Below are 27901 nucleotides of genomic sequence, written 5' to 3' on the forward strand. Positions count from 1 at the left end.
GCATGGGCAGCAGTGTGCAGCATTTTCCTTTCTGTTTTCCAAGTATGTGGGTGTACAATGTTTTACTGCAGAAGAGTATAAGGTACCTTTCAATCTACTTCGCTCCATCTATTACCACGTGCCTGTCCTCCCCAATTAAGGCGCCACCAACCTGTGGTGTAGGGTTTTTGTATCACAAAACGTAACGTGATCGACCACACACTCCCGCACAGTAGGCGGCGGCATGCACAAACAAAATGTGCAAGCGCCATGATATCAAAGAAGAACCACTTAAAGTTGTCCTGGTTGATGCATGCAATGTCTGAGCAGGGGAACGCGACCAAAGTCTGATTTGGAGAACAGCGCTGCAAGGTTTGGCTAGTGTATTTCTACCAAAACGCGCGCACACAGGAATTGTAGGAAATTGGCTACTACAAAAAGTTACCTTCGATTCGCTGTGGAATTCGAGCAGTTGAAGGGATAAGTACGGTAAGAGTAACACACGTTTTGTGAGTAGGGCGAAATTGGTCTGTAATTTGTTAAACTCATACACTTGAACGGAGAAAAGGACTACATCACTCGCAAATAACTTTTTGTCCAACATACAGTAACATTGTATGCTGTATCATGATACACATTGTATTGTCTTGCTCATGCCAAGCCTGGGCGAAGTTATCTTGGCAAAGTGAAGTGCCACTGCCAACATTTCRGTAATACAATGCGCAACGTTCTGCCAAGTTTGTGGATGTCATAACAATGGGCACGAAGTATTTGCAATTAGTAATACAGATAAAAGGGTCAARCCACCAATGGAGTACATTTTGGGTAATGTAACTTTTAAAAAAGCACATAATTACACAATTTGTATTCTATAAAGAGCACATGTTCAACTTCATAAACATGTTTTCACAACAACGGATTAAATAAGAATACATGACTAGTAAGTGCCAAGTAACAGGGTTGAGGTTTTCATCTTAAATCAGACAAATCCTGTSACATGGGGAATGGAAGTGTGTTGTGTGCAACAGGGAGGGGCAATTGAATGCAGACTAAACAAATAACTTAAATTGTTAATATGTCTAGCCTATCTATGAGTAACTGTGTTATGCTCAACATGCTCAGTAGTCCACCACAAAACACTGGGGGGGGCAGAAGCTTGTAAGTTACCAGCACAGTACTACACTACATGACCAAAAGTATGTGGACACCTGCTGAACATCTCCATTCCAAAATCATGGGCATTAATATAGAGTTAGTCCCCCCCCTTTGCTGCTATAACAGCCTCCACTCTTCTGGGAAGGCTTTTCCCTAGATGTTGGAAAATTGCTGCAGGGAGCTCGTGCACTGATGTTGAGTGATTAGGCCTGGCTCGCAGTCAACATTCCAAAGGTGTTCGATGGGGTTGAGGTCAGGCCAGTTAAGTTCTTTCACACCAATCTAGACAAACCGTTTGTTTGGACATCGCTTTGTGTACAGGGCCATTGTCATGCTGAAACAAGAAAGGGCCTTCCACAAAGTTGGAAGTACAGAATCATCTAGAATGTCATTGTATGCTGTAGTGTTAAGATTTCCTTTCACTGGAACTAAGGGGCCTTGCCCGAACCATGAAAACAGTCCCACACCATTATTACTCCGCATTATGCATTGGGGAAGGGAGTGTTCTCCTGTCATCTGCCAAACCCAGATTTGTTCGTTGGCCTGCCAGATGGTGAAGTGTGATTCATCACTCCAGAGAATGCGTTTCCACTGCTCCAGTCCAATTGCGGCGAGCTTTATACCACTCCAGCCCACGCTTGGCATTGCACATGGTGATCTTAGGCTTGTGTGCGGCTACTTGGCCATGGAACCCCATTTCATTAAGCTCCCAACGTACAGTTCTTGTGCTGAAGTTGCTTCCAGAGGCAGTTTGAAACTCGGTAGTGAGTGTTGCAACCGGCTAGAAATTTGACGAACTGACTTGTTGGAAAGGTGGCATTCTATGACGGTGCCGTATTGAAAGTCACTGAGTTCTTCAGTAAGGCCATTCTACTGCCAATGTTTGTCTATGGAGATTGCATGTCTGTGTGGCTGAAATAGTTAACTCCTAATTTGAAGGGGTGTCCACATACTTTTGGAAATATAGTGTAGGTCTAATAGACACCTGGATTCAGGCTATGGTGCATATACATTAGAAATATAAGTGGGTTATGTCCACTGAATTCTAGTGCAGGGATAGGCTACTTTGATGCGGGTGGGTGTCACATTCTGAACTCATTAGGGGCTGCAGTGGCTCGCGGGTCTGCTTACCCATATCCACAAATGCAGTCAACTGATTTGTGAAATCAATCCATTTGTGCAGTTAAACTGCTTCGCTCTCCTTTTGGGTGCCCAAAGCGAGATTTGGTTGGTTGTTTTTTAAAGTAAATATTCTGTAATGCTACACTTTTTGCCATGGGGCATAGAGACAATTTTTACAACATTTCCTACAGTTCTACACATTTTGCCATGACTGTTGCTGTGTTACTATGAGGGTGACTAACAAATTCAATGGGGGCCCCCTGGAGGTCACGGCCCCTGGGCACGTGTTTAGATAGTATAGCCAGCTAACTTACAATCTCAAAATTGTTATTGACTGACAACTAGAAACTGCTGGTGCACAACCAATTTAGAAATTGCACTTTGTGTATTCTATTATTGTAGCTCTCAAAAGTAAGTTGAGCCCTCGACTGAGTACCTGACGGTACTCGGTAGTGAGTGTTGCAACCGGGCAGACCCTGCTCTAGGAGGACTAATTTGTGCCCATGGCCATGTATTGTTTACAACTGTTGGTGATGGTCAGTGCTACCATGGCATTACCCACCTCATTCACAACTTATGACAGGCTGGTGTTTTCTACAGCACACGGGAACACATTGCATTAGACGAGAAGTGGTGTGTGTGTGTGCGGCCGTGTGTTTACGCTGTACTGTATGCAGTTGCTCACACCCATGCATTCTGTGAACAAAAATAAAACACTGTTGGCCCTCGGCTTTGCATTTTTTCTGCCACACAAATACAGCCAATTTAGATAAATTGTGTAGAACCAAAGACAAAGGGAGGAAAGAATGAGAAAAGGCCCATTAGTTTAGAATGAATTTGGTTGGTTGAAGCTGGCTATATTCCTAATTTACATAGCGATTGTATTTTAGTGAGTTCCCAAGACTAAATTGATGTTAGCACATTTTGAGAGGATGATTTTTGTTGTGTTGGCATTGTGAAGCTGACTAACTGCTGACTGGGTCCCAGAGGGTGATGACCTGGATTTAAAGGGAAGAGGAACTGCTAGTGGAGATTCTCTGCTGACAGAGGTGAATGCAGCTAACTAGGGAGGTCAACAACTGTTTACGTATGTTACTGCACCAGATATGAGACTGCTATAAACCATTCCTATGCTGACATCCCTAGTTATTCAGGAAAGCTCAATGTGCGTGCTGCCTCCTCTCCCCTCCTAGTGGCTATTTCATGCGTACCTAGAATGCTTCAGTAGAACACGTTTTTGATTGGGGGAGGGAAGAATTCGCTCAGTGATTCCAACAATGGCTATCCTTCACAATATTTGTAGTATGGATGCTGCTGTTTACTTGAATTAGAATAACTTTTTATAGTCATTGTCTCTGGTGTGGACGGCCCTGTTAGAAGTCACATCACATAGCTAAGAGCCTTGTTCCTTATTTCACATGACCCAAGGAAGATTCTCTCTGCCAGGGTCATGCTGGTCTAGCATTTCTCAAAAGTGCTGGCTAATGATAATCTTGACAGGAATTTGTGAGACCATATGCTGACACATGCACATTTGTGGCCTGCTGGAGGTCATTTTGCAGGGCTCTGGCAGTGCWCCTCCTTGCACAAAGGYGGAGGTAGCGGTCCTGCTGCTGGGTTGTTGCCCTCCTACGGCCTCCTCCAYGTCTCCTGATGTACTGGCCTGTCTCCTGGTAGYGCCTCCATGCTCTGGACACTACGCTGACAGACACAGCAAACCTTYTTGCCACAGCTCGCATTGATGTGCCATCCTGGATGARCTGCACTACCTGAGCCACTTGTGTGGGTTGTAGACTCCGTCTCATGCTACCACTAGAGTGAAAGCACCGCCAGCATTCAAAAGTGACCAAAACATCAGCCAGGAAGCATAGGAACTGAGAAGTGGTCTGTGGTCACCACCTGCAGAATCACTCCTTTTTTGGGGGTGTCTTGCTAATTGCCTATAATTTCCACCTTTTGTCTATTCCATTTGCACAACAGCATGTGAAATTTATTGTCAATCAGTGTTGCTTCCTAAGTGGACAGTTTGATTTCACAGAAGTGTGATTGACTTGGAGTTACATTGTGTTGTTTAAGTGTTCCCTTTATTTTTTTGAGCAGTGTATATATATATATATATATATATATAAACCCAGCAAAAAAAACATCCTCTCCCTGTCAACTGTTTTATTTTCAGCAAACTTAGCAAGTGTAAATATTTGTATGCACATAAGAGTCAACAACTGAGACATTAACTGAACAAGTTCCACAGACATGTGACTAACAGAAATGGAATAATGTGTCCCTGAACAAAGGGGGGGGTCTAAATCAAAAGTGACAGTCAGTTTCTGGTGTAGCCACCAGCTGCATTAAGTACTGCAGTGCATCTCCTCCTCATGGACTGCATCAGATTTGCCAGTTCTTGTTGTGAGATGTTACCCCACTCTTCYACCAAGGCACCTGCAAGTTCCCGGACATTTCTGTGGGGAATGGCCCTAGCTCTCACCCTCCAATCCAACAGGTCCCAGATGTGCTAAATGGGATTGAGATCCGGGCTCTTCGCTGGCCATGGCAGAACCCTGACATTCCTGTCTTGCAGGAAGTCATGCACAGAACGAGCAGTATGGCTGGTGGCATTGTCAGGCTGGAGGGTCATGTCAGGATGAGCCTGCAAGAAGGGTACCACATGAGGGAGGAGGATGTCTTCCCTGTAACGCACAGCGTGGAGCTTTCCTGCAATGACGACAAGCTCAGCCCGATGATGCTGTGACACATCGCCCCAGACCATGACGGACCCTCCACCTCCAAGTCGTTTCCGCTCCAGAGTACAGGCCTCGGTGTAACGCTCATTTCTTCGACGATAAATGCGAATCCTAMCATCACCCCATGTGAGACAAAACCGTGACTTGTCAGTGAATAGCACTTTTTGCCAGTYCTGTCTGGTCCAGCGACGGTGGGTTTGTGCCCATAGGTGACGTTGTTGCTAGTGATGTCTGATGAGGACCTGCCTTACAACAGGTCTACAAGCCCTGTGTCCAGCCTATTGTGGAAAGTCTGGGCACTGATGGAGGGATTGTGCGTTCCTGGTGTAAATCTGGCAGTTGTTGTTGCCATCCTGTACCTGTCCCGCAGGTGTCATGTTCGGATGTACCGATCCTGTGCAGGTGTTACACATGGTCTGCCACTGCGAGGATGATCAGCTGTCCKTCCTGTCTCCCTGTAGTGCTGTCTTAGGCGTCTCACAGTACGGACGTTGAAATKTATTGCCCTGGCCACATCTGCAGTCCTCATGCCTCCTTGCAGCATGCCTAAGGCACGTTCACGCAGAAGAGCAGGGACCCTGGGCATCTTTCTTTTGGTGTTTTTCAGTCAGTAGAAAGGCCTCTTTAGTGTCCTAAGTTTTCATAACTGTGACCTTAATTGCCTACCGTCTGTAAGCTGTTAGTGTCTTAACGACTGTTCCACAGGTGCATCTTCTTTAATTGTTTATGGTTCATTGAACAAGCATGGGAAACAGTGTTTTTAAACCCTTTACAATGGAGATATGTGAAGTTATTTGGATTATCTTTGAAAGACAGGGACCTGAAAAAGGGATGTCTTTTTTGCTGAGTTTATATTAATATGGGCTATTTTCAGCCCTTTCCTGGGTAGCTTATCAGAGAGACAAAATATGGAAAAGAGGAAACGAAGCTAGAGAATTTACATTCAGCGGTCCATTACTCAGTTGATGTGTTTAAGTGTGTGTGTGCTGCGGTTGCGAAGCTACGAACCTCTATGATTTCATTTAGTCAGTTCTACCACCTCAACATTGCCAAATTTAAATGGGGTTAATGTAAAGTTCAGCTTCAGTCCACAGGGGGGCACTCTGTCACTGTCAAAATACTTGCTTCAGTCAGAAGAGATTGTCTCAGCTAGCTAGCCAGCAAAGCTAGCTACAGAAACAAAACCCATCAAATACACTTGCTGGAAATGAACACTTTTCCTAATACCATGACTTATGTCAATGTCCTTAGCTTACCAATTCACTAAATGTACTGTTAAATAACTGACACCCAATAGCTTAAARAGCGACTGCCTTTTAAATAAACAACAAATCCCTTAAATGGCCTGTGGCATTGATATGAGTCAGTTTTATTCTAGTGTAAATAGGATAATTGTGGTCATAAAGTCGGTCTTGTTTGGAACATCCATGCGTCACAACGGGTACATTCTAAGGTTGGGTTTTGATTTGACGRTGTCMATTTTCCCACTAACATGGGCTGAACAGCTGCGGTGATTGCTCTCTATCCAATAGCATAGACATGGTCAGCAGCTCTGACTGTTTACATAAGACAACACCTCACACCACAGTGTCTCATGGGGGATAAACATCATTAATCAGTCAGGAATCACACCTCCAAGACTGAAGTCTTGTTTATTTCCTAATGAGCAACAGGAAAAACACACTTGCTTATCGGCCTGTTCAGTGGCTCTCTTAGGATGCTGAGCGCTAATGCTAGCTTATTAACATTAGCCAACCCGTATGCTGATGGAGACTAGTGTTAGCTACCACTGACTTTGCAGTAACTGCTGCTGCTCCTGCTGCACATTGATTTTCTGGTTCTACCCCTTCCACCACATTCACAGCTGCCTGCTCGTGCTCAACCTGCTTTTTTTGCTTCCCTTTCGGAAGAAGTTCTGATAATCCATATTTGCTCTGTGCTATACTGACTGTGACAGGCATTTTGCTGAATGATGACATTGACATCTAACCGGTGCTTTGGGAGAGGTGTCAAGGGACCATGAGCGSTCCACTGCCTTGTGACATCTTGACCAATCACAACAGGTACCGCATCACTCCACGAGCTTCTTGCAGGTTTCCACTTGATAACACAGCCACAAAGTCAACATGGGGGGGATTGCTTTTTGTTCTTTAATTCAAGGTTAGATCAGATTTGAAGAAGATGAGTTGTAGAAATGGGCAGGGTTTAGCCATAATCAGGACTTTGGCTGTAACTAGTGACAACCCTACTACTGCCTAGAGCAGATTATTTTTGTCAATGTGTTTGTAAAACGTTTTAATATAATGCAAGTGATGTGTGGTAATGGAAACTCCTATCCTATGGCTGGTGGATCATTTTTAATACACAAACTGAGTGTGGAAAACCCCAGCAGCGTTGCAGTTCTCGACAAACGGTGCGCCTGGTGACTACCATACCCTGTTCACAGGCATGTAAATCTTTTGTCTTGCCAATTCACCCTCTGAATGGCACACATACACAATCTGTCTCAAGGTTTAAATGCTACTTTAACTTGTCTCATCCCCTTCATCTACCCTGATGGAAGTGGATTTAACAAGTGACATCAATAAGGGATCAAAGCTTTCACCTGGTCAGTCCATGTCATGGAAAGAGCAGGTCTTAATGTGCTGTATTTACACTACCGTTCAAAAGTTTGGGGTCACTTAGAAATGTCCTTGTTTTTGAAAGAAAAGTACTTTGTCATTTTTTTCTTTTTTAATGACATCAAATTTATCAGAAATACAGTGTAGACATTGTTAATGACTTGTAGCTAGAAAATGCATTTGTTGYAACCAGAATGGATAGAGGAGTGGGAGGCCCCGGTGCACAACTGAGCAAGAGGACAATTACATTAGTGTCTAGTTTGAGAAACAGACACCTCACAAGTCCTCAACTGGCAGATTCATTAAACAGTACCAGCAAAACACCAGTCTCAACGTCAACAGTGAAGAGGCGACTCCAGGATGCTGGCCTTCTAGGCAGAGTTGCAAAGAAAAAGCCATATCTCAGACTGGCCAACAAAAATAAAATATTAAGATTGGCAAAAGAACACAGAGGAACTCTGCCTAGAAGGCCAGCATCCCGGAGTCGCCTCGTCACTGTTGACATTGAGACTGGTGTTTTTATCAGGCAGGTGTTTTTTGAAAATGGATACCCTGCTTTTACTACCTCCCAACTTTCATGTGTGTCTTCCAATCATATTTTGTAGTTCCTCTGAATCCAACAAATACATAATTTAGACTTATTTTTAAATGTTCTTTCTATTGTCGGTCTGTTTTCCACTCGTGTCACAACCCAAACATTGTACCCTTTTTCTCTAGCTCCCTTTTTTCGGTTGCTATGTCAGCCAAGGCATCCAAAGGGAAGTGGGGGGCCCTGAAGGAGCACCTGACCAGCAGCCCCCCCGACCGAGATGCTCACCTGGAGGCCAACTTGGAGAACTCAGTTCCAGAGCTATGCATACGACTGCTACAGGTACCCACAGTGGTCAACTACTCAGGGGTGCGGAGGCGTCTGGAGGGGAGTGACCAGGAATGGATGGTGCAGTTCCTGGAGCTCAATGGACTGGATCTGCTGATGGAGGCCCTGCAGAGGCTGTCTGGCCGGGGGTGTGCCCGCATCGCTGACGCCCTCCTCCAGCTCACTTGTGTGGCCTGTGTGAAGGCAGTGATGAACTCCTCAGCTGGGCTGCACTTTATACTGGACAATGAGGGATACGTCAGGACCCTGTCACAAGGTGAGAAAGAAGGCTAGTAAGCGGGGTGGCAAAGGAGCATGGGAGGAGGTGAACAGGCCTGCTTGTCTGTCTGTCCGTTGGGACATGATCTCTGTTTTGATTGGCAGCCCTGGACACGTCCAACACCATGGTAAAGATGCAGGTGTTTGAGCTGCTGGCGGCCCTCGCCCTGTTTAACCCACAGGGACACCACCTGGCCATGGATGCCCTGGAGCACTATAAAGTAAGGCAACCTTTTTAGCCTTTTTTCATACAGCATAACATCATAAATGTACATAGAAAAATTATAGTCATTGTCAGCTTGAAGCARCATTGATGCCCCATGTGTTCATGCAAAGTATTAAAGGGAGGTTTATGGAAATATATTTTCCCTCATCTAAGGGACAGAACCTATTTTAGATAAGACATCTTCTGCTCCCTTGTCATGAATTTTGGATGATAACCATAAGTAATCTTTATAACTGTCTCTGACAGAGTGTGAATATGCAGCAGTACCGCTTCAGCGTCATCATGAATGAGCTGCATGCGACTGACAACGTTCCGTACATGGTCGTCCTCATGAGTGTGGTCAACGTGATCATTTTCGGAGCAGAGGACCTGAGGAAGAGGGACAAACTACGCAAAGAGTTCATCGGTATCACTCCCTCTTTCAAAACTCATGTAATAGAGAAACACAGGTTTTGGTGTGAATAGGAGATGAAGCCCCTCATTGTCTCTTGAGAAAGGTTTCAATTGCCATGTGTACAGTACCAGTCAAAGGTTTGGACTCAACTACTCATTCCAGGGTTTTTCTTTATTTTTACTGTTTTCCACTTTGTAGAATAGTGAAGACATCAACTATGAAATAACACCTATGGAATCATGTAGTAACCAAAAAAGTGTTAAACAAATCAAAATATATTTGATTCTTCAAAGTAGCCACCCTTTGCCTTGACAGCTTTGCATTCTCTCATTCGGCTTCATGAGGTAGTCACCTGAAATGCATATCAATTAACAGGTGTGCCTTGTTAAAAATATATTTGTAATTTCTTTCCTTTAATGCGTTGGAGCCAATCAGTTGTTGTGACAAGGTAGGGTTGGTATACAGAAGATAGCCCTATTTGGTGAAAGACCAAGTCCATATTTTGGCAATAACAGCTCAAATAAGCAAAGACAAACGACAGTTAATCATTACTTTAACACATGAAGGTCAGTCAATCCAGAAGAATTTCTCAAGAACTTTGAAAGTTTCTTCAAGTGCAGTCGCAAAAACCATCCAGCGCTATGATGAAACTGGCTCTCATGAGGACCAACACAGGAAAAGTAGACCAAGAGTTTYCTCTGCTGCAGAGGATACGTTCATTAGAGTTAGCAGCCTCAAATTGCAGCCCAAATAAATGCTTTGAAGAGTTAAAGTAGCAGACACATCTCAACATTAACTGTTCAGAGGAGACCACGTGAATCAGGCCTTCGTRGTTGAATTGCTGCAAAGAAACCACTACTAAAGGACACCAATAATAACAAATGACATGCTTGGATCAAGAAACATGAGCAATGGACCTTAGACCGGTGGAAATCTGTCCTTTAGTCTGAGTCCAAATTCAAGATTTTTGGTTCCAACCGCCGTGTCTTTGTGAGACTCCAAGTAGGTGAACGGATCATCTCTGCATGTGTATTTCCCACCGTAAAGCATGGAGGTGTKATGGTGTGGGGGTGCTTTGCTGGTGACACTGTCTGTGATTTTATTTAGAATTCAAGGCACACTTAACCAGCATGGCTACCACAGCATTCTGCAGTAATATGCCATCCCATCTGGTTTGGGCTTAATTGTTTTTCATCAGGACAATGACCCAACACACCTCCAGGCTGTGTAAGGGCTATTTCTTTACATTTATTTTTATTTTTTTATTTAAATTTTACTCCCTTTTCTCCCCAAGTTCGTCGTATCCAATTGTTAGTAATTACTATCTTGTCTCATCGCTACAACTCCCGTACGGGCTCGGGAGAGACGAAGGTCGAAAGCCATGCGTCCTCCGAAACACAACCCAACCAAGCCGCACTGCTTCTTAACACAGCGCGCCTCCAACCCGGAAGCCAGCCGCACCAATGTGTCGGAGGAAACACCGTGCACCTGGCCACCTCAGTTAGCGCGCACTGCGCCCGGCCCGCCACAGGAGTCGCTGGTGCGCGATGAGACAAGGATATCCCTACCGGCCAAACCCTCCCTAACAAGGACGACGCTAGGCCAATTGTGCGTCGCCCCACGGACCTCCCGGTCGCGGCCGGCTGCGACAGAGCCTGGGCGCGAACCCAGAGTCTCTGGTGGCACAGCTAACACTGCGATGCAGTGCCTTAGACCACTGCGCCACCCGGGAGGCCCGTGTAAGGGCTATTTAACCAAGAATGAGCGTGATGGAGTGCTCCATCAGATGACCTGACCTCCACCATCACCCGTCCTCAACCCAATTGAGATGGTTTGGGATGAGTTGGACCGCAGAGTGAAGGAAAAGCAACCAACAAATGCTCAGCATATGTCGGAACTCCTTCAAGACTGTTGGAAAAGCATTCCAGGTGAAGCTGGTTGAGAGAATGCCAAGAGTGTGCAAAGCTGTCATCAAGTCAAAGGGTGGCTATTTTGAAGAATCTCAAATATATTTTGATTTAACACAACAACAAAAAAGTTACTACATGATTCTATATGTTTCATTTCAGAGTTTTGATGTCTTCACTTATTCTACAATGTAGAAAATATAATTGGAAAAACCCTTGAATGAGTAGGTGTCCATACTTTTGACTGGTACTGTATGTCTAATTGACGTGGAAACAGTCAAGGAGAGGCTTAAGGAGTGTCTCTTACAAGCTAGGATCCGTAGTTGCTACATACATTTTTGGACTTAATAATGATTGATATATATATATATATATATACCCATTTGATTCTTGAAGAATATAGCTTAGTTTAACTGGCGTACCCCATCAGAACCCAAAATATAAGCTTGTTTTACACCAATGTTTGTCAAACACTGTATAGCCTCGAAACATGGTTAAAATCATAATTTTGTTATCATGGATGGTCAGTTTCTGCATCCATAGCTCTATGAATTTGTGTGGTTACAGTTCTCCAGGCCCATCCTCAGCTTTTTACCAAAAGCTTTATTTTTGTTTGAATTAAGGACTCTAGCTTTAAAGATCAACCTTGCACAAATTACTACTATCAATAAGTACCACACCAGTGCTTACTTGGTGTTACATATGTTGCAAAAATAAATCATGACGATTTAGATATTGCAATCGTTATAAGCAATGACTTGAATACAGGAAGTGGAGATGGACATGTCAAACTGGTTACTGGTTGAACTTAGCTGTGCCATTCTTTGTCTCCCAGGGCTTCARTTACTACAATTACTTCCAAAACTTAGGTAAGTTGAGTCTCTCTTCTTTTTTCCATGATTTTGGATTCATTTCAAATATTTCACGCATCTGAACTTTTTGTAAATTAGCAAATGCTTTGTTCTGCACTGCACATTTTCTTTCACACTGCGACTTGTTTTATCCTGTGGAAATACATATTTGTATGTGTTACAGAGAGACTGAGGATGTGGACCTGAACATCCAGTGTGATGCCTTTGAGGATACCATGGCAGAGGATGAGGAGGAGATGGAGAGGGTGTACGGAGGCATCGATATGAGCAGTCACCAGGAAGTCTTCACCACACTCTTCACCAAAGTAAGCACCAATAAAGAGTCTATTTGTAAATGGAAATCCACAGCAGATAATACAAATAATATAACTTTCTCTCCCCCTCACTACAGTTGAGTAGCACCCCTGCATCGGTGCAGCTGCTGTCTATCCTGCAGGCTCTGTTGTTGGTAGGGCCGGAGCAGAGTGAGGTGTGGCTAGCCTTGGAGGCCCTGGCTGACCGCGCTACTTTGCTGGCACAGGACCGTGAGTCCCACATCAATCACCTTCTCATGGGCCATAAACATTGTGTGGCCGTGTACGCTGACATGTTATGGCTGGTTTAGGTCACGCTTACTTTGTCTGTGCGTGTGTGTTCTTTAGCTGAAGTCRATTCCACCAAGCGCCTGATGGAACGTCTGGTGTTCTCCAAGGGTCAGCAAGGGTCACCTAAGGTCAAGACCACAGACCGGGGCGTTCAGATTGATCGGTCAATCTGTCTATCAGGTCTATCAGATGTCCTCATTAAAGAATCTACTGCCCCTGTTGCCACTGCACCTCCTCCTCTACCACCACCCCTACCAGGCATGAGAACTTTTGTCCCACCACTTCCTGGCTTCTCTGGGATGCCTCCCCCTGGCCTCCCTCCTCCGCCACCACCTCTACCAGGGATGGGGCATGGAGGTCCACCGCTTCCCCCACCCCTGCCTGGCATGATGGGTCCACCGCCTCCCCCACCCCTGCCTGGCATGATGGGTCCACCGCCTCCCCCACCCCTGCCTGGCATGATGGGTCCACCGCCTCCCCCACCCCTGCCTGGCATGATGGGTCCACCGCCTCCCCCACCCCTGCCTGGCATGATGGGTCCACCGCCTCCCCCACCCCTGCCTGGCATGATGGGTCCACCGCCTCCCCCACCCCTGCCTGGCATGATGGGTCCACCGCYTCCCCCACCCCTGCCTGGCATGATGGGTCCTCCGCCTCCCCTTGGTGRCAATGACATTATAGTGGCCCAGAGTGTGCAGATGCAGGGTCGATCCTGCTACGCCTCTTCACCCAAAGCGGGCCGCTGCCCCACACTGCGCATGAAGAAGCTCAACTGGCAGAAGCTGCCATCCAGAGTGGTGACTGGTAAGGGACCTGTCAGATTGTCACCTTTGAATTAAACTGACACATACAGCTGACCCTGATAAGTTCCCATTGGATAAATTCAGACTGAGTAATTTACAAGTCGCAATTAAAACACTGTCCATTATTTTCTCTTGCTAAAGATAGTCACTCCATGTGGACCTCAGTACAGGTAGATTCTCTGGAGCCTGACTACTCCAGTATTGAGGCGCTCTTCTGTCTGCCAGTGACTGACTCAAAAGCCAAAGGCGGCACCCCTGCAGTCAAACAGGAGCCCAAAGAGGTAGATGTGGTCTTACCCTATCTCATCGTAGTCTTTGAAATGGTCTTCTAATCTTACGCTCTCCGCTGCTATCGTTGTCATTTTCCTTAACCCATCCCCTGTTTTAATTTCAAGCTTCATGCTTTTTCTCCATCTACAGATTTCTTTCATCGATGCCAAAAAAAATCTTAACCTGAACATATTCTTGAAACAATTCAGATGGTGAGTATTTTCAGAGAAGGAAATATGAAGAAGAGAACCTTAGTAGAGGAAGCACCTTAAGACTATTTACAGTAGGAGAGTTAAAAATACATGTTGTGTCCCCTACCAGCTCACATAAGGACTTTGTGGCCATGATTCAAAAAGGTGACCGGTCCAAGTTTGATGTGGAGGTGCTGAAACAGCTGCAAAAGCTACAGCCAGAGAAGCATGAGGTGCGTGCCGGCCACAGGAACCCCTGCCAAGTTAATGGTTAAGCCGAAGTGGCTATACTGTGTTTTTAGATCTAAATACATTTTCATTTTTGATAGATGTACAGTAGTGTTGGAAACCAAATGTTTGTCAGTTTATGGTCATAGAAAAGTGATATTATTTCCGCCACTCAGATTGAGAACCTGAAGTCCTACCAGGGAGAGCGGGAGAAGTTAGCTGGTGTGGACCAGTTTTATCTCCAGCTCCTAGCTGTTCCATGGTAAAGTTCTTCACAGCTTGACAGCATTCAATGAGCTAGGACTGATTCACCCTGGATGTTGACCTTGGTCGYGTGTATGTGTTTTACCCCCAGCTACGCCCTGAGGATCGAGTGCATGTTGCTGTGTGAGGAGATCAGCTCAGTGTTACAGATGATGCAGCCTAAAGTTAAGCTGCTGGACGAGGCCTGTGAGAGTAAGTCGAGGCACCAGGCCAGCGGCTCTACCACCTTCACCTCCCCGACCGCTAATTAAACAATACYTTTTTATTTTATTCTCTTTAATGGGTTATTATTTCTATCCTGCAAGGTCTGAGAGTGAGCACTCGACTGCCAAGCTTCTGCATGCTCATTCTGGACGTTGGAAACTTCCTCAACTATGTAAGAATCCGTAATGCCATACAATACATATAACCAAACACACAAAATATGGTCTCGCAACAACGTTTTTAGTGAGAGAACGATGACTCCTGACGCGGGTCTGTCTAACTTTGTTCTACAGGGAAGCCACACGGGGAACGCTGAGGGCTTCAAGATCAGCACACTGTTGAAACTCACTGAAACTAAGGCCAATAAAAGTCGCATCACGCTGCTCCACCACATCCTAGAGGAGGCTGAGCAGAACCATAATGACCTGTTGAACCTTCCAGATGATCTAGAGATCTGTGAGAAGGCTGCTCGGTAATGGAAAAAAAGCTGTATACAACTGTTGCAATTTTTCAGTGATGCCAAAACATTGTAGAGTAATCAAAGCTTTACACAGGAAGCTATGCTAATCTTACCAAGTTTATAATTTCCTTCCACAGTGTGAATTTGGAGTCTATCCAGTCAGAGGCGAGCTTGCTCATCAAGCGGTTGAAAGATTCAGAGAAGAAGGTGGCTTCCTCCTCTGTGGAGGCCATCAAGGAGCAATATCTCACTGCCATACAGGTGGGTTGCTATACCTCTCCTCACCACCAGAGAGCAGGTGACWTTGTGGTTTCACACAAGCTCCCCTTTAATGGTGTCAGAGATTAGCATGTCATCAGGTCGGTTGCCAGATCATAACTAAATACATCCCCATGAATTGGCTGTCTACTCTAGGGAAGCCAGGAGGCCTGCAGGGAGCTGGAGGCGAGGTTTGCCTCCATCGACAGGAAGAAGGAGRATCTGGCACAGTATCTGTGTGAGGACTCATCCCGTCTGTCCCTGGAGGACTTGTTCAGCACTTTACATTCCTTCAGGGGACTCTTCATCAAAGCTCTCAAGGTGAGAGAAATAAATAACCAATGAACACTTTGCATCTATTGACTTTCCTATATAAAACCATTCAATTCATGCATTTATTCCAAAAACTTGGCCATAACTTTGGACTGTATAGGTCCCCAAGTTTTGTTTAGAGACTAAATACCACATTGCTATGGTTTCACATTTGCATTGTGGACACCTGTGCTACTGTGTTTTCTCTTGCTTTTTTTCATTTTTATTTTCATCGTAGGACAATCAGACCCGCCGAGAGCAAGYGATTAAGGCCGAGAAGAGGAAGAAACAGCAGGAAGAGGAGGATTCCAAGAGACCAAGGGGGGAGAACAGGAAGATAAGTAAGTATAACTGACAGCCAACACTCCAAATAACAGTGTTACCTCATGGCCATCCCTGGTAGAGCCCTGCACAGGCATTATTTTAAAGCCTACCCATGCCCACGATGTTCAGGCTCCACCCTACCCAGGTCCAATTGCTTCTGCCAAATTTAAGGCCCAGTCCTGCCCGAATCAGAAAGAACTGCCTCGTTAGTATCCATTAGCTGCTAGTCTCTGTCCCTTGCTCTCTGTGCTGCTCGCACTGCATGCACTCTACGCTGTGCATGCCTCTGCTAGTGTGAGTATCCATAGCAAAGCCTCTGTTCAATGATGAGACAGAGAGCAGTTGATTGTAAACTAGCTACTTTTCATCACTCTAAACTCAGTCAACTCGAGGACCATTATTTTCAGTAAAATAATCTTTCATGTGGACTCGTACAATGATCAGGTCTTATATTTGACAACATTGAAGCACTTTTGACACGATGATATGTATTGTGCAGCAGAGCATGAGCAAATGGCTCAGCTTCAAAATGTTAATGATCAATTTAGTGATACCTGAGCCCTACCCATACCCTAGTTATAAAATAAAAAAACAGGCCCTACCTGGCCCTAACCCTATAATGTCAGGGCCCGTCTGGTAGCAGAGCTCTACTCCCTGGTAACTAGTCACGACTCTAGTGTCCCATTACYAACATCAGACGGCTTTTGAAAGGGTTTCTGCCTGACTGTCTTGATACTCTTCAGAAGATCCCTTTCCTTGTCCTCTCCTTCATCTGCACTGATCTAGAAGAACTGGGGAAGTGAAATCATTGCTCACACAAGACTTTCTTTGCTTTTAACTATCCAGCCTTTTGTCGCTCAGTGCAGATAAAGGAAAGGAGACTAGTAAATAATGGCGCTTTCGAGGACGGTCGACACCTGATGGTTGACCAGTGCAAATTCAAACACACTACCAGAACATTGCATGTATCACTGGTGGACTGTTTGGAGATTCACCCTCTTTCTCACCCCCAGTTCGTAAAGCSCCCCCGGTCCAGGAGGAGGGCTGCATCATTGACCACCTGCTGTCTGACATCAGGAAGGGCTATGCGCTGAGGAAGACCAAGCACCAGGCCGACAGGACCAGCCTGCCTTCTGCGGACAAGAAAGGGGACAGCAGTCAGCCTGGTGGTGAGTATGAAGATAGCACCGGTCATTGATTCTGTTGCTGCCCATGGCTGTTCTGAAATGCAGTATATTATTAAGGCCCTGTCCAGTAACTTGGGCTGGGACGATACCAGTATCGCGATACTAATGTTGGAAACAAACATCATGTTTTCCAGTCACATGTATTTATTTTCCAACTYTAAGCACCCAATATTTTACAAACAGGAGGATTTTAAAGGACCAAAGAGTTTGTTCTAATTCGTGTTTTCATTTTTGCCATGGAAAAAAATATTTTGATACTGGTATCATCACAGCCCTACCAGTATCACTCCCTTACCTCTAACCCCTAGGCACTTGTAGATCTAAAAGGGTTGAATGTAGAGGAGGTTTGTAAAGGAGGTAACTGTAGTTAAGCATGCTTTATGTCAGTCTTTAATTAATCTTTTTCCTTTCTCTTCTCCCCTAGAACAGGGCACCATGCTTAAGGGAACATCTGCTATAGATGCCAAAGAGAAAGTTGAAAAGGTGACTTCACCCATTGACCTAGGACAACAAGCCGGAGATCCGGTCGTAGGGGAGTCCTCCTCCGGCCTCCCCACAGACCCCTCGCTTCAGYCGAGTTCACCCAAAACATCAGGCCCCTCAGACCTTCATACCACCACCAAGGATCACATCCAGAGTGAAGACCTCAACCCTGGGATGGATTCCTCTACTGACCGCCAGCTCAAGGAGTCCCCAGAGGGAGAGGGGTTTAAGGCGGCTGAATCCAAGGTTGAGAATGTGAACAGGAATGCATTCTCAGCTGCTGGGGATGGTCCAAAGAGCAGAGATGCAGAGACCGATGGGAACAGGGAGAGTGGAGCTGATGGAAATGGGTTAGAGGAGACTCAATCATCAGAGTCCCCCTCAACCACAGCTGACGTCAACACAGAGTCCAAACAGGCACAGAAACGGGGGAGTACTAAGAGACATGGCAAAGGTAATGTATTCAAAACTAACCTCATCTCGATAGAAAATTAACCATGCTTGGGAACATATCTTGAGTTCATGTTTTTTTAGGCCTGTAAGAAAAACATTGTTTCTTGTCTTTAATTCTCTAAAAACAGCCAAGCGCAAAGGAAAAGACCACACTAAACTTAAAAAGGTGTGTGTGTTACAATGAGGGAGTTGTCCTTCTTTCAGGCTATCAGAAACACCATCCACTAAGCTTGCATGGATCTCACTAGATCCTTGGTGATTTAAGGGTCCTGTTTCACTGGTTTGCTGTCTATTCTGCGTCTTGGCCATCCTGCACATCCCTCCCCTTTCCTCCCTTGACCTTTCTGAAGCTATTTGCAGTTACTGTTCCTGCTTGARCTCTCTTCCATGTCTGAGGTATGGTTAGCCTGGCTGGCTTCCTGTTGGTGCTTTATGGTTGACTTCCAGGGGCTTTTTGGTGGTTGTATATTGTCTGTCAGCTAGTACTGGGTGGTTGGAGATTCATAGGCTTGCCATCATTGGATCCCCCTAGTACATGAGGTGCCCTTATGATGGGAGATGTGATACCCCTCGCGCCTGACGAAACGCATACCGACTCACTGAACATTGCGGGACCTCAGCCAAACTCTGGACCTCAGCAGAACTCTGCCTGTTCTCCCTACCAACAACCAACAACACACACAGAGATCAGATCTGGGCCAGTGGTTTTTGTGGGTCATGTCAGTGTTGATTCACTTGGTTTGAGTAACTTTTTGTGGATTTTACATTTTGTCAAAGAACATTGCCTCTATAAATGTTGCATTTGATGTTAACACCAACTTACTAGTACTGTAAACTACTGATTTTCTCCATTTCTTTTTTTATGATGAACATGTCAAGAAAGTAGTTTGATAGTGTGCTGTAAATCTTTGTCACTGCAAGGGATGTTACAATCACAGATGTCCCCTAAAGATGACATCACTTCATGTTAGGTGTGGRGTCTATGGATCTCTTCTAACAGCCAGTGTGCACCGAGCAAGCGGCTATGGCTCTGTCAAGTTTAAATGTTTTTGCCTCATACACAGATGCAATGGTTGTAAAACATGACTCTCAATGCGCTTTTTAAATGCACTTTCCTTGATTGATTTAGATTTTATTAGGATCTCTTTTGGTCCTCATTTGGACTAATCTTCCAAGACTCCTTAACAAACTTTAAAATACAATCCAATTTTCACAAATAACATGCTGTTACAAACATACCATAATATATGAAAAACGATATACCTCAGAAAAGAGGTTGGTTCAGTCATCTACCATAGTCGTGCACAACATCGCAATCTATTTTCAAGTGGTTCTAAAGTATTCATTAATTATTTATTGAARGATTTCTGGTTTCTCAATTTTTTCCCGCTTTGAATCTAAATGTTTTGCTTATTTCTCTGCTGGTGGAAGACATGGATGGTCGATATCCTATTCTTTGTATTGACTGAATGTCTCTCTTACCAACTGAATCCTGCAGTGAATGGATTTTGGCCATAATAAAAAAAGGGTGCTCACTTTATTATCTTGTCGATTGCTGACCACTTAAGAACATTGCATGACTACAACAGAATAATCATATCACCACCTTAGAAAAATCCTTTCTGCTTTTTTCTGTGCAATCTGAAGCCTTATCTCACTTGTTGACACATTTCCCCACACCACAGAACGGTAGTTCACCTGACTTCCAGTTAATGTTTGGGTTGTTTGCCTAAGAATATTTACCAGTTTGATACATGGCTATCCTTCTGGCCCTTCCACCCAATCTTCATTATTTTATCACATAGAGGAGTTATATGAGCTGACCAAAATTGAGAATGGCGCTGGGATGTATAGCGGCCGTTTTACAGGCTCTTGACCAATTATGCAATTTAGTGTGTTTGTTTTGCCCTGACTTTTTTTTTAACGTGATGTTTCCTTTGACTGAAAATCGCTTCTGGACATCAGAACAGCACTCATTAACCTCGAACTGGATGAAGAATTCTACTTCAATGGCTCATCCGTGCAGGACATACTGCTCACCCGGGACCAGGCCCTAATCCCCGACACTCAGAAGTGGAAAAGACGCCAACGTGGGGGCACCTTGATGAAACTACGGCGGGAGTAAATAAACCGTCTCTACCCTCTGTTCTATTGGCGAATGTACAATCACTGGAGAACAAACTAAGCTCAGTTCGAGACTATCCTGTCAACGGGACCTGAAGAAGTGTRATATCATATGCCTCACAGTATATTAACCAACGAGGACATGGTTAGTATTCAGACGCCTTGACTTTCTCCACRTTTTTGTTACGTTACAGCCTTATTCTAAAATGTATGATAAAAAWAWATATATTTARATCTACACACTACCCCATAATGACAAAGTATTCAAAATAAAAACCGATACCTTATTTACTTAAGTATTCAGACCATTTGCTATGAGACTTGAAATTGAGCTCAAATGGTTCTACAACTTGATTGGAGTCCACCTGGGGTAAATTCAATTGATTGGACATTTGAAAAGGCACACATCTGTCTATATAGTGCAWGTCAGAGCAAAAACCAAGTCATGAGGTAGAAGGATTTGTCCGTAGAGCTCCGAGACAGGATTGTGTTGAGGCACAGATCTGGGGAAGGGTACCTGAACATTTATGCAGCTTGGAATTCCCCCAAGAACACCGTGGCCTCATCATTCTTAAATGGAAGAAGTTTGGAACCACCAAGACTCTTCCTAGAGCTGAGCAAACTGAGCAATCGGGGGAGAAGGGCCTTGGTCGGAGAGGTGAAGAACCCGATGGTCACTCTGACGACAGTTCCTCTGGAGATGGGTGAACCTTCCAGATGGAAAACCATCTCTGCAGCACTCCACCAATCAGGCCTTTATGGTAGAGTGGCTAGACGGTAGCCACTCCCCAGTAAAAGGCACATAACAGCCCGCTTTGCTTGCCTAAAGGACACTGACCATGAGAAACAATATTCTCTGGTCTGATGAAACCATGATTGAACTCTTTTTGGCCTGAATGCCAAGGTTCCTGGCACTATCCCTACTGTGAAGCATGGTGGTGGGTGCATGCTGTGTGGATGTTTCTCCGCAGCAGGGACTGGGAGACTAGTCAGGATAGGGAAAGATGAACGGAGCAAAGTACAGTGAGATCCTTGGGGAAAACCTRCTCCAGAGCACTCAGGACCTCAGACTGGGGTGACGTTTCACCTTCCAACAGGACAATGACCCTARGCACACAGCCAATACAACGCAAGAGTGGCTTYGGGACAAGTCTCTGAATATCCTTGAGTGGCCCAGCCAGGGCCTGGGCTTGAACCCGATCTAACATCTCTGGAGAGAACTGAAAATAGCTGTGCAGCGACACTCCCCATGCAACCTGACAGAGCTTGAGAGTATCTGCAGGGAAGAATGGGAGAAACGCCCCAAATACAGGTGTGCCAAGCTTGTAGTGTCATACCCAAGAAGACTTGAGGCTGTAATCGCTGCCAGTTTAATCTATTTTAGAATAATGCTGTAACGTAACAATGTGGAAAAAGTGAAGGGGTATGAATATTTTCCGAATGCACTGTAAATGTAGCTGTTTTTTTCTATGCAAGGACGGGGCTGAACTGCAGGGTCTCGTAAACTCAAGGGCGGAGGTGTCTCTTTTTGTTAACAGCTGGTGCTCGATCTCTGTTAATGAAGACTTGAGGTTCTGCTCCGAGTTAGAATAGCTCATGATAAGCTGTAGACAACTCTTGGTAAATAATATTTTCATCTATATTTTTCGTAGCTGTGTATTTGCCACCACAAACCGATGCTGGCACTAAGACCGCACTCAACGAGCTATATAGGGCCATAAGCCAACAACAAAATGCTAATCTAGAGGTAGCGCTCATACTATTTTTAAYGCAGGACAACTGAAATCCGTTATACCTCATTTCTAACAGCATGTTACCTGTGCAACTATAGGGGAGAAAAAACCACTAGATCACTTTTACTCCACACAGACTCACACAACTCTCCCTCACCCTCCATTTGGTMATTCTGACCACAACTCTATCCTCCCGAKTCCTGCTTACAAGCAAAAAGACTGGAGTATGTTCCAGGATTCATCTGATGACATTGGAGTTTACCACACCAGTCACCGGCTTCATTAAGTAGGTCATACCAAGGATCATTTTTGCTATTTGATTTTGGAATTTTAAGACCCCTTAAAGTATACAAAAAAAGTTACAAAAATGATTTGAATTTGTATTTTGCCATACTGCTATTAGCCCATACAAATAGTCCATGGATAAAAGAAAGAGCAGGGATTTTATTTTTTGTACATGTATTTAACCCCTTATTTGTGGCCGCTATACCAGATTTTTTTTTGTGTGTCTTTAGCATGAGGGTTGTCAGACAATGTTTTTGCCCAAATGTATCTTAWATTCTAGACTTCGGATTAAAATTAGGAAACAGTGTCCATAAGGTAACCAACCATTAGACTTAGATCCATTTGAACTGAATAAATTTGAAGATTTTATTCACAATTTACAATTTCACAATTTACCACTATCACGTGCACATTTCTGCCCAATATAAACCAATGATGTGCTTGCTTTTGTAGTATTTCTGACAATGCTAATATCTTTTCAGCTAAATCTCAGTTCTAAAACAGGATATACTTGGTTGCTTCGCAACAGCAGCAGCTAGCTACACCAGTTGCATGAGAAGCAAAAGGAAGGTATCTAGCTTGGTATATTTTGTAATGGAAGGTTTTTTATATKGCTGAAGTCATCTGTGTAAACTGCTGACCTGGACACTTGCGTGTAATCAGAGCACAAATAAGCTAGTGAACGTCCTTGGTTGCTATTATAGCCAGTTACATACACCAGACTGGGAAAACTGCCACACTGCTAATACAATCATGCAACAGAACAGACTTGTCGCTGTTGGAAGATGCAGAGCAAATGATATCCCTTGCCTTAAGTATTAAGTACGCTCTCTCTGTCACTGCAATTATCTTCGTGTAATTATAATTCATTACAGTGCTAAGTTACTTTTTGTGTTCCCGCAAGTAAGAAGTAGCAGGGGTGCAATTGCACACGAAGCATAAGGGTAAAACAACATCATAATAATCATTGTTTGCTTGCGTGACCTGTGCGCAGTCAAAAGAAAACGCCATGCTTGCTAACTTGGTTAACTGATAAAATGAAACCGTTTAACACAACTGTTTTGGATTATATATTTTTTTTTTTAAACAAGCAAGAGAAATAAACGTTCAGTCAGTGTTGAGTGAATGAATAAACAAAATAATGGAACGAACACATGCTGTCATCACCAAACCATTTAAAATAGTGTCAACTTGACGTATTTATAACAGGGTTCGTAGCATAACGTGATTTTGAAGGTCCTTGGTTAGCCTACCGGARGGGATATTTTGACCATTCTCTGTAGTCTATAGGTTTTGTCACCCCCTTCCTTTCCAGACACACTAGCATGCACGCACGGTGTGTTTATTTTAATTTATTAGGTGTCTATTAAAAGAGCCTTTTGTGTTCGTTGGACATCGTTGAGTGGCAAGAGACAGGGAGTGTGACATGTAATCGTGCGCACGTCTTGCTGCTACGCAGGAGAGAGTGGTGGAGAGACCAGCTCTCAAACTCTCAAAGAAGACTGCCCTCATCTGTCATGCATGCCATCCCTACGGTACAAATGCATGCGATAAGGCTTGAACAAGAAAGCCTGCAATAACCCTGTAGCTCTTCAAGAGCAACTGTGGCCATCCCTGAATTGTACGTACGTTTACTGTATCTGATGAATGTAGGTTTTGATTGTGATGTTATATTTCATATTACAAACTGGGAGGTTTGAGCTCTGAATGCTGATTGGCTGACAGCCGAGGTATATCAGACCATATACCACGGGTAWGACAAAACAATTATTTTTACTGCTCTAATTATGTTGGTAACCAGTTTTAAAATAGCAATAAGGCACCTCAGGGTTTGATATGGCCAATATACCACGGCAAGCACTCCGCGTCGTGCAAAAGAACAGCCCTTAGCTGTGGTATATTGGCCATATACTACACCACCTCTGGCATTATTGCTTAAATAACTCTGTATTGTTTACAGGTAATGTAGTACTAATGTTTTTTTGTATTTTCCAGGAGCTTTTCCAGGAGATTTCTCAATTGTCTTTTTAAAAGAGACCAGGGAACATTTTTCTAGTTTACTCCATATTGGCTTAAGGTTTTTTTATTTTTTTTTATTTTTTTTTACTTCCCTCTTACTATTAAATAATGACTAGTAACTACATTATTTTTCTTGCCATTTGTCATTGTGTACTTTTACTTTACTGTTATTGCTTTGTTTTGCTGTATTATGTATTATGTTGTATATGTTGTATRATCACATTCCGGTGTAAAAACCGGAGAAAAAAGTGAAGTGTGCATTGGTCTGAAGCTGAAAAATAAAGGAAACTCACATGAGCACCATAATGTGTACTTTCCCTCTACCAAGTTTGTCCAGTTCACAGCTTTTACCTACTAAAGTAGCTATGCTGGCCTATTGTACTTCCAACAATGTGTAGGCAGGTTGCTTAGGATTTAAACCTTCTCAAACAGCCTAATTCACATTCTTCGGAGGGATAATGAAATTTTGTGTCCTGCTTGTAGAGTATATAAAGTGCATTTGGAATGTATTCAGACCCCTTGACTTTTTCYACATGTTACGTTACAGCCTTATTCTAAAATTGATTAAATTGTTTTTTCCCCGCAATCTACCCACACTATCCAATAATGACAAAGCAAAAACTTTTCTTTTTTTTTTTACATTTCTGCACATGTATTAAAAATAAACYGAAAAATCACATTTGCATAAGTGTTCATGCCCTTGACTCAGTACTTTGTTGAAGCACCTTTGGCAGCGATTACAGCTTTGAGTGTTCTTGGGTATGACACTACAAGCTTGGCACACCTGTATTTGGGGCGTTTCTCCCATTTTTTTTTTTTTCTGCAGATCCTCACAAGCTCTGTCAAGTTGAATGGGGAGCATCGCTGCACAGATATTTTAAGGTCTCTCCAGAGATGTTCGATCTGGTTCAAGTGCGGCTTCGGCTGGGCCACTCAAGGACATTCAGAGACTTTTCCCGAAGCCACTCTTGCATTGTCCTGGTTGTGTGTTTGGGGTCGTTGTCCTGTTAGAGGGTTAACCGTTGCCCCAGTCTGAGGTCCTGCGYGGTCTGGAGCAGGTTTTCATCAAGGATCTTTCTGTACTTTGCTACGTTCATCTTTTCCTCAATCCTGACTAGTCTCCCAGTCCCTGCCGCTGAAAAACATCCCCACAGCATGATGCTGCCACCACCGTGCTTCATCTTAGGGAGGGTGCCAAGTTTCCTCCAGGCGTGACACTTGGCATTCAGGCCAAGGAGTTCAACCTTGGTTTCATCAGACCAGAGAATATTGTTTCTCATGGTCTAAGAGACTTTAGATGCCTTTTGGCAAACTCCAAATGGGCTGTCGTGCCTTTTACTGAGTGGCTTCTGTCTGTCTGTCACTACCATAAAGGGSTGATTGGTGGAGTGCTGCAGAGATGGTTGTCCTTCAGAAAGGGTTTCCCATCTCCACATAGGAACTCTGGAGCTCTGTCAGAATGACCATCAGACTCTTGGTCACCTCCCTGACCAAGGCTCTTCTCTCCCAATTGCTCWGTTTGGCCWGGCGGCCAGCTCTAGGAAGAGTCCTGGTGGTTCCAAACTTCTTGCATTTAAGAATGATGGAGGTCACTATGTTCTTGGAGACATTCGATGCTGCAGAAATGTTTTGGTACCTTTCCCCAGATCTGTGCCTTGACACAATCCTATCTCTGAGCTCTACGGACAATTCCTTTGACCTTATGGCTTGATTATTGCTCTGACATGCACTGTCAACTGTGGGACCTTTTTATATAGACAGGTGTGTGTGCCTTTCCAAATCATGTCCAATCAATTGAATTCAACACAGGTGGACTCCAAGTTGTAGAAACATCTTTGACCTTGATGTTTCTACAACTTGATTGGAGTCCACAGGATGCACCTGAGCTCAATTTCGAGTCTCATAGAAGAGGGTCTGAATAGTTATGTAAATAAGGTATTTCTGATTTTCAATACATTTGCAAACATTTCTACAAACCTGTTTTTGCTTTGTCATTAGGGTTCATTGTGTGTAGATTGAGTACATGTTTTATTTAATAMATTTTTGAATAAGGCTGTAACAAAATATGGAACAAGTCAAGGGGTCGGAATACTTTCTGAAGGCACTGTATCATTAGGCTGTATATATTTTTACATATAGGCCTGTTGTAAATGTGTATTATTGTAGCGWCTTAATTGCAAAAAGAAATATGAAAACACAACTTTTAGCTACGGTCATTTGACAGAGATAATGAACTGTCCATTGTTCAGCACAGCAATGGATAAAACAGGACCATGTTTTAAAAAACAAGTGTTTCTGAGCTCATGTCAATATTACACAGGTAAGCTAACTGTTACAGAAATCGGGAATGCAGACAGGCAGTCGAACACACCACCACTTGTTATATTGGGTACCTACTGACATATGTTAACATGTTTTTATTTAAAAAAAGGTTAATGTAAGGCATAACTTTAGCTTAGGTGACAGAAGACTGGACAATCATCACACAGGCAAATGTTATCAACTTTCTCCTCTTGTAGGGAAAATTAAATGCTATAGCTGTGTTGTGTATGCGACAGCACTGATGTCTCTTTTATCTCTCTTTCTAGGTGGACGCAAGAAGAAGGATGAGCCCAAAGGCAAAAAGAAACAATGAACTTTGACTCCATCTTCCAGTGCTCTGTTTTAGCTCTGCCAAACAAGTTCATACTGTACTTACAAATATCTATGTCAGCCATGTTTTTCTCACTGTTTTCAAAAGGAGTAGGCCTACCTAGCGAACCTAGGTTTGTTTTTCAAATGGAGACCTGCCTTATTACACCCATACAGAGGGGTCTTTACCTTTTACTGATGTAGTAAATAATACAATGTGGCAATGATATCACAGAAACCGCTTGCCAACCAACCACTGCATCATGATGATGGGACCATTTGCACTTTATACTTTCATCATGGACCTTCAATGTATTGGACACAATTTCATTGAAATATGATACATTATTTTAAGAAAGTCAACATTTCTGTGTATAATGTTTAGATGCCAGAATGTTTCAATTTGATACTGGGTGTCACGTTCTGACCATAGTTCTTGTGTGTTTTGCTTGTTTTAGTGTTGGTCAGGACGTGAGCTGGGTGGGCATTCTATGTTGTGTGTCTAGTTTGTCTGTTTCTATGTTTGCCTAATATGGTTCTCAATCAGAGGCAGGTGTTTTGTGTTGTCTCTGATTGAGAATCATATATAGGTGGCTTGTTTTGTGTTGGGGATTGTGGGTGGGTGTTTCCTGTCTCTGTGTTTTCTCTGCACCAGCTAGGACTGTATCGGTTTGCCTTATTTTGTTATTTTTGTATTGTTGTAGTGTTCACAGTTCGTATTATTAAATATGTTGAGCACCAACTACGCTGCGTCTTGGTCCGATCCCTGCTACACCTCCTCTTCTCTTGAAGAGAAGGAAGGCTGCCGTTACACTGGGACAAATGTTTACAATATGCCTACATGTTATGTGGACTTGTTGATACAGCCRCTGTCATTTCATTTGACAAATACAGGGCCTATTTAGCCTACAGTCATAGTAGGAGTAGGAATATTGG

The 27901-nt window shown here is 43.8% G+C and overlaps 1 protein-coding gene across 4 annotated transcripts; it reads left to right on the top strand.

The window, feature by feature from the left end:
- The first annotated feature begins 269 nt into the window (after positions 1–269).
- Positions 270–27710, top strand: LOC111973318 (inverted formin-2-like). 4 transcript variants are annotated; one of them, XM_024000641.2, is made up of 22 exons: positions 270–468; positions 8336–8751; positions 8859–8974; positions 9226–9385; positions 12116–12149; positions 12316–12457; positions 12544–12676; positions 12794–13540; positions 13681–13820; positions 13960–14021; positions 14131–14233; positions 14405–14490; positions 14584–14684; positions 14798–14868; positions 14990–15168; positions 15294–15417; positions 15571–15735; positions 15965–16067; positions 17064–17219; positions 17662–18174; positions 18302–18339; positions 18706–23386. In XM_024000641.2, the coding sequence occupies exons 2-22, from the start codon at positions 8355–8357 to the stop codon at positions 18751–18753; spliced, it is 3618 nt and encodes a 1205-aa protein (XP_023856409.1). In that variant the 5' UTR covers positions 270–468; positions 8336–8354; the 3' UTR covers positions 18754–23386. The 4 variants fall into 4 exon arrangements, with proteins under 4 accessions (XP_023856409.1, XP_023856407.2, XP_023856408.2 ...); XM_024000639.2 differs by having other exon boundaries at positions 13705–13820; XM_024000640.2 differs by lacking the exons at positions 18302–18339; positions 18706–23386 and adding an exon at positions 26923–27710.
- Positions 27711–27901: the final 191 nt, after the last annotated feature.

The sequence above is a fragment of the Salvelinus sp. IW2-2015 genome, linkage group LG14 (assembly GCF_002910315.2).
Source record: "Salvelinus sp. IW2-2015 linkage group LG14, ASM291031v2, whole genome shotgun sequence".
In the NCBI taxonomy this organism is placed as follows: Eukaryota; Metazoa; Chordata; class Actinopteri; order Salmoniformes; family Salmonidae; genus Salvelinus; species Salvelinus sp. IW2-2015.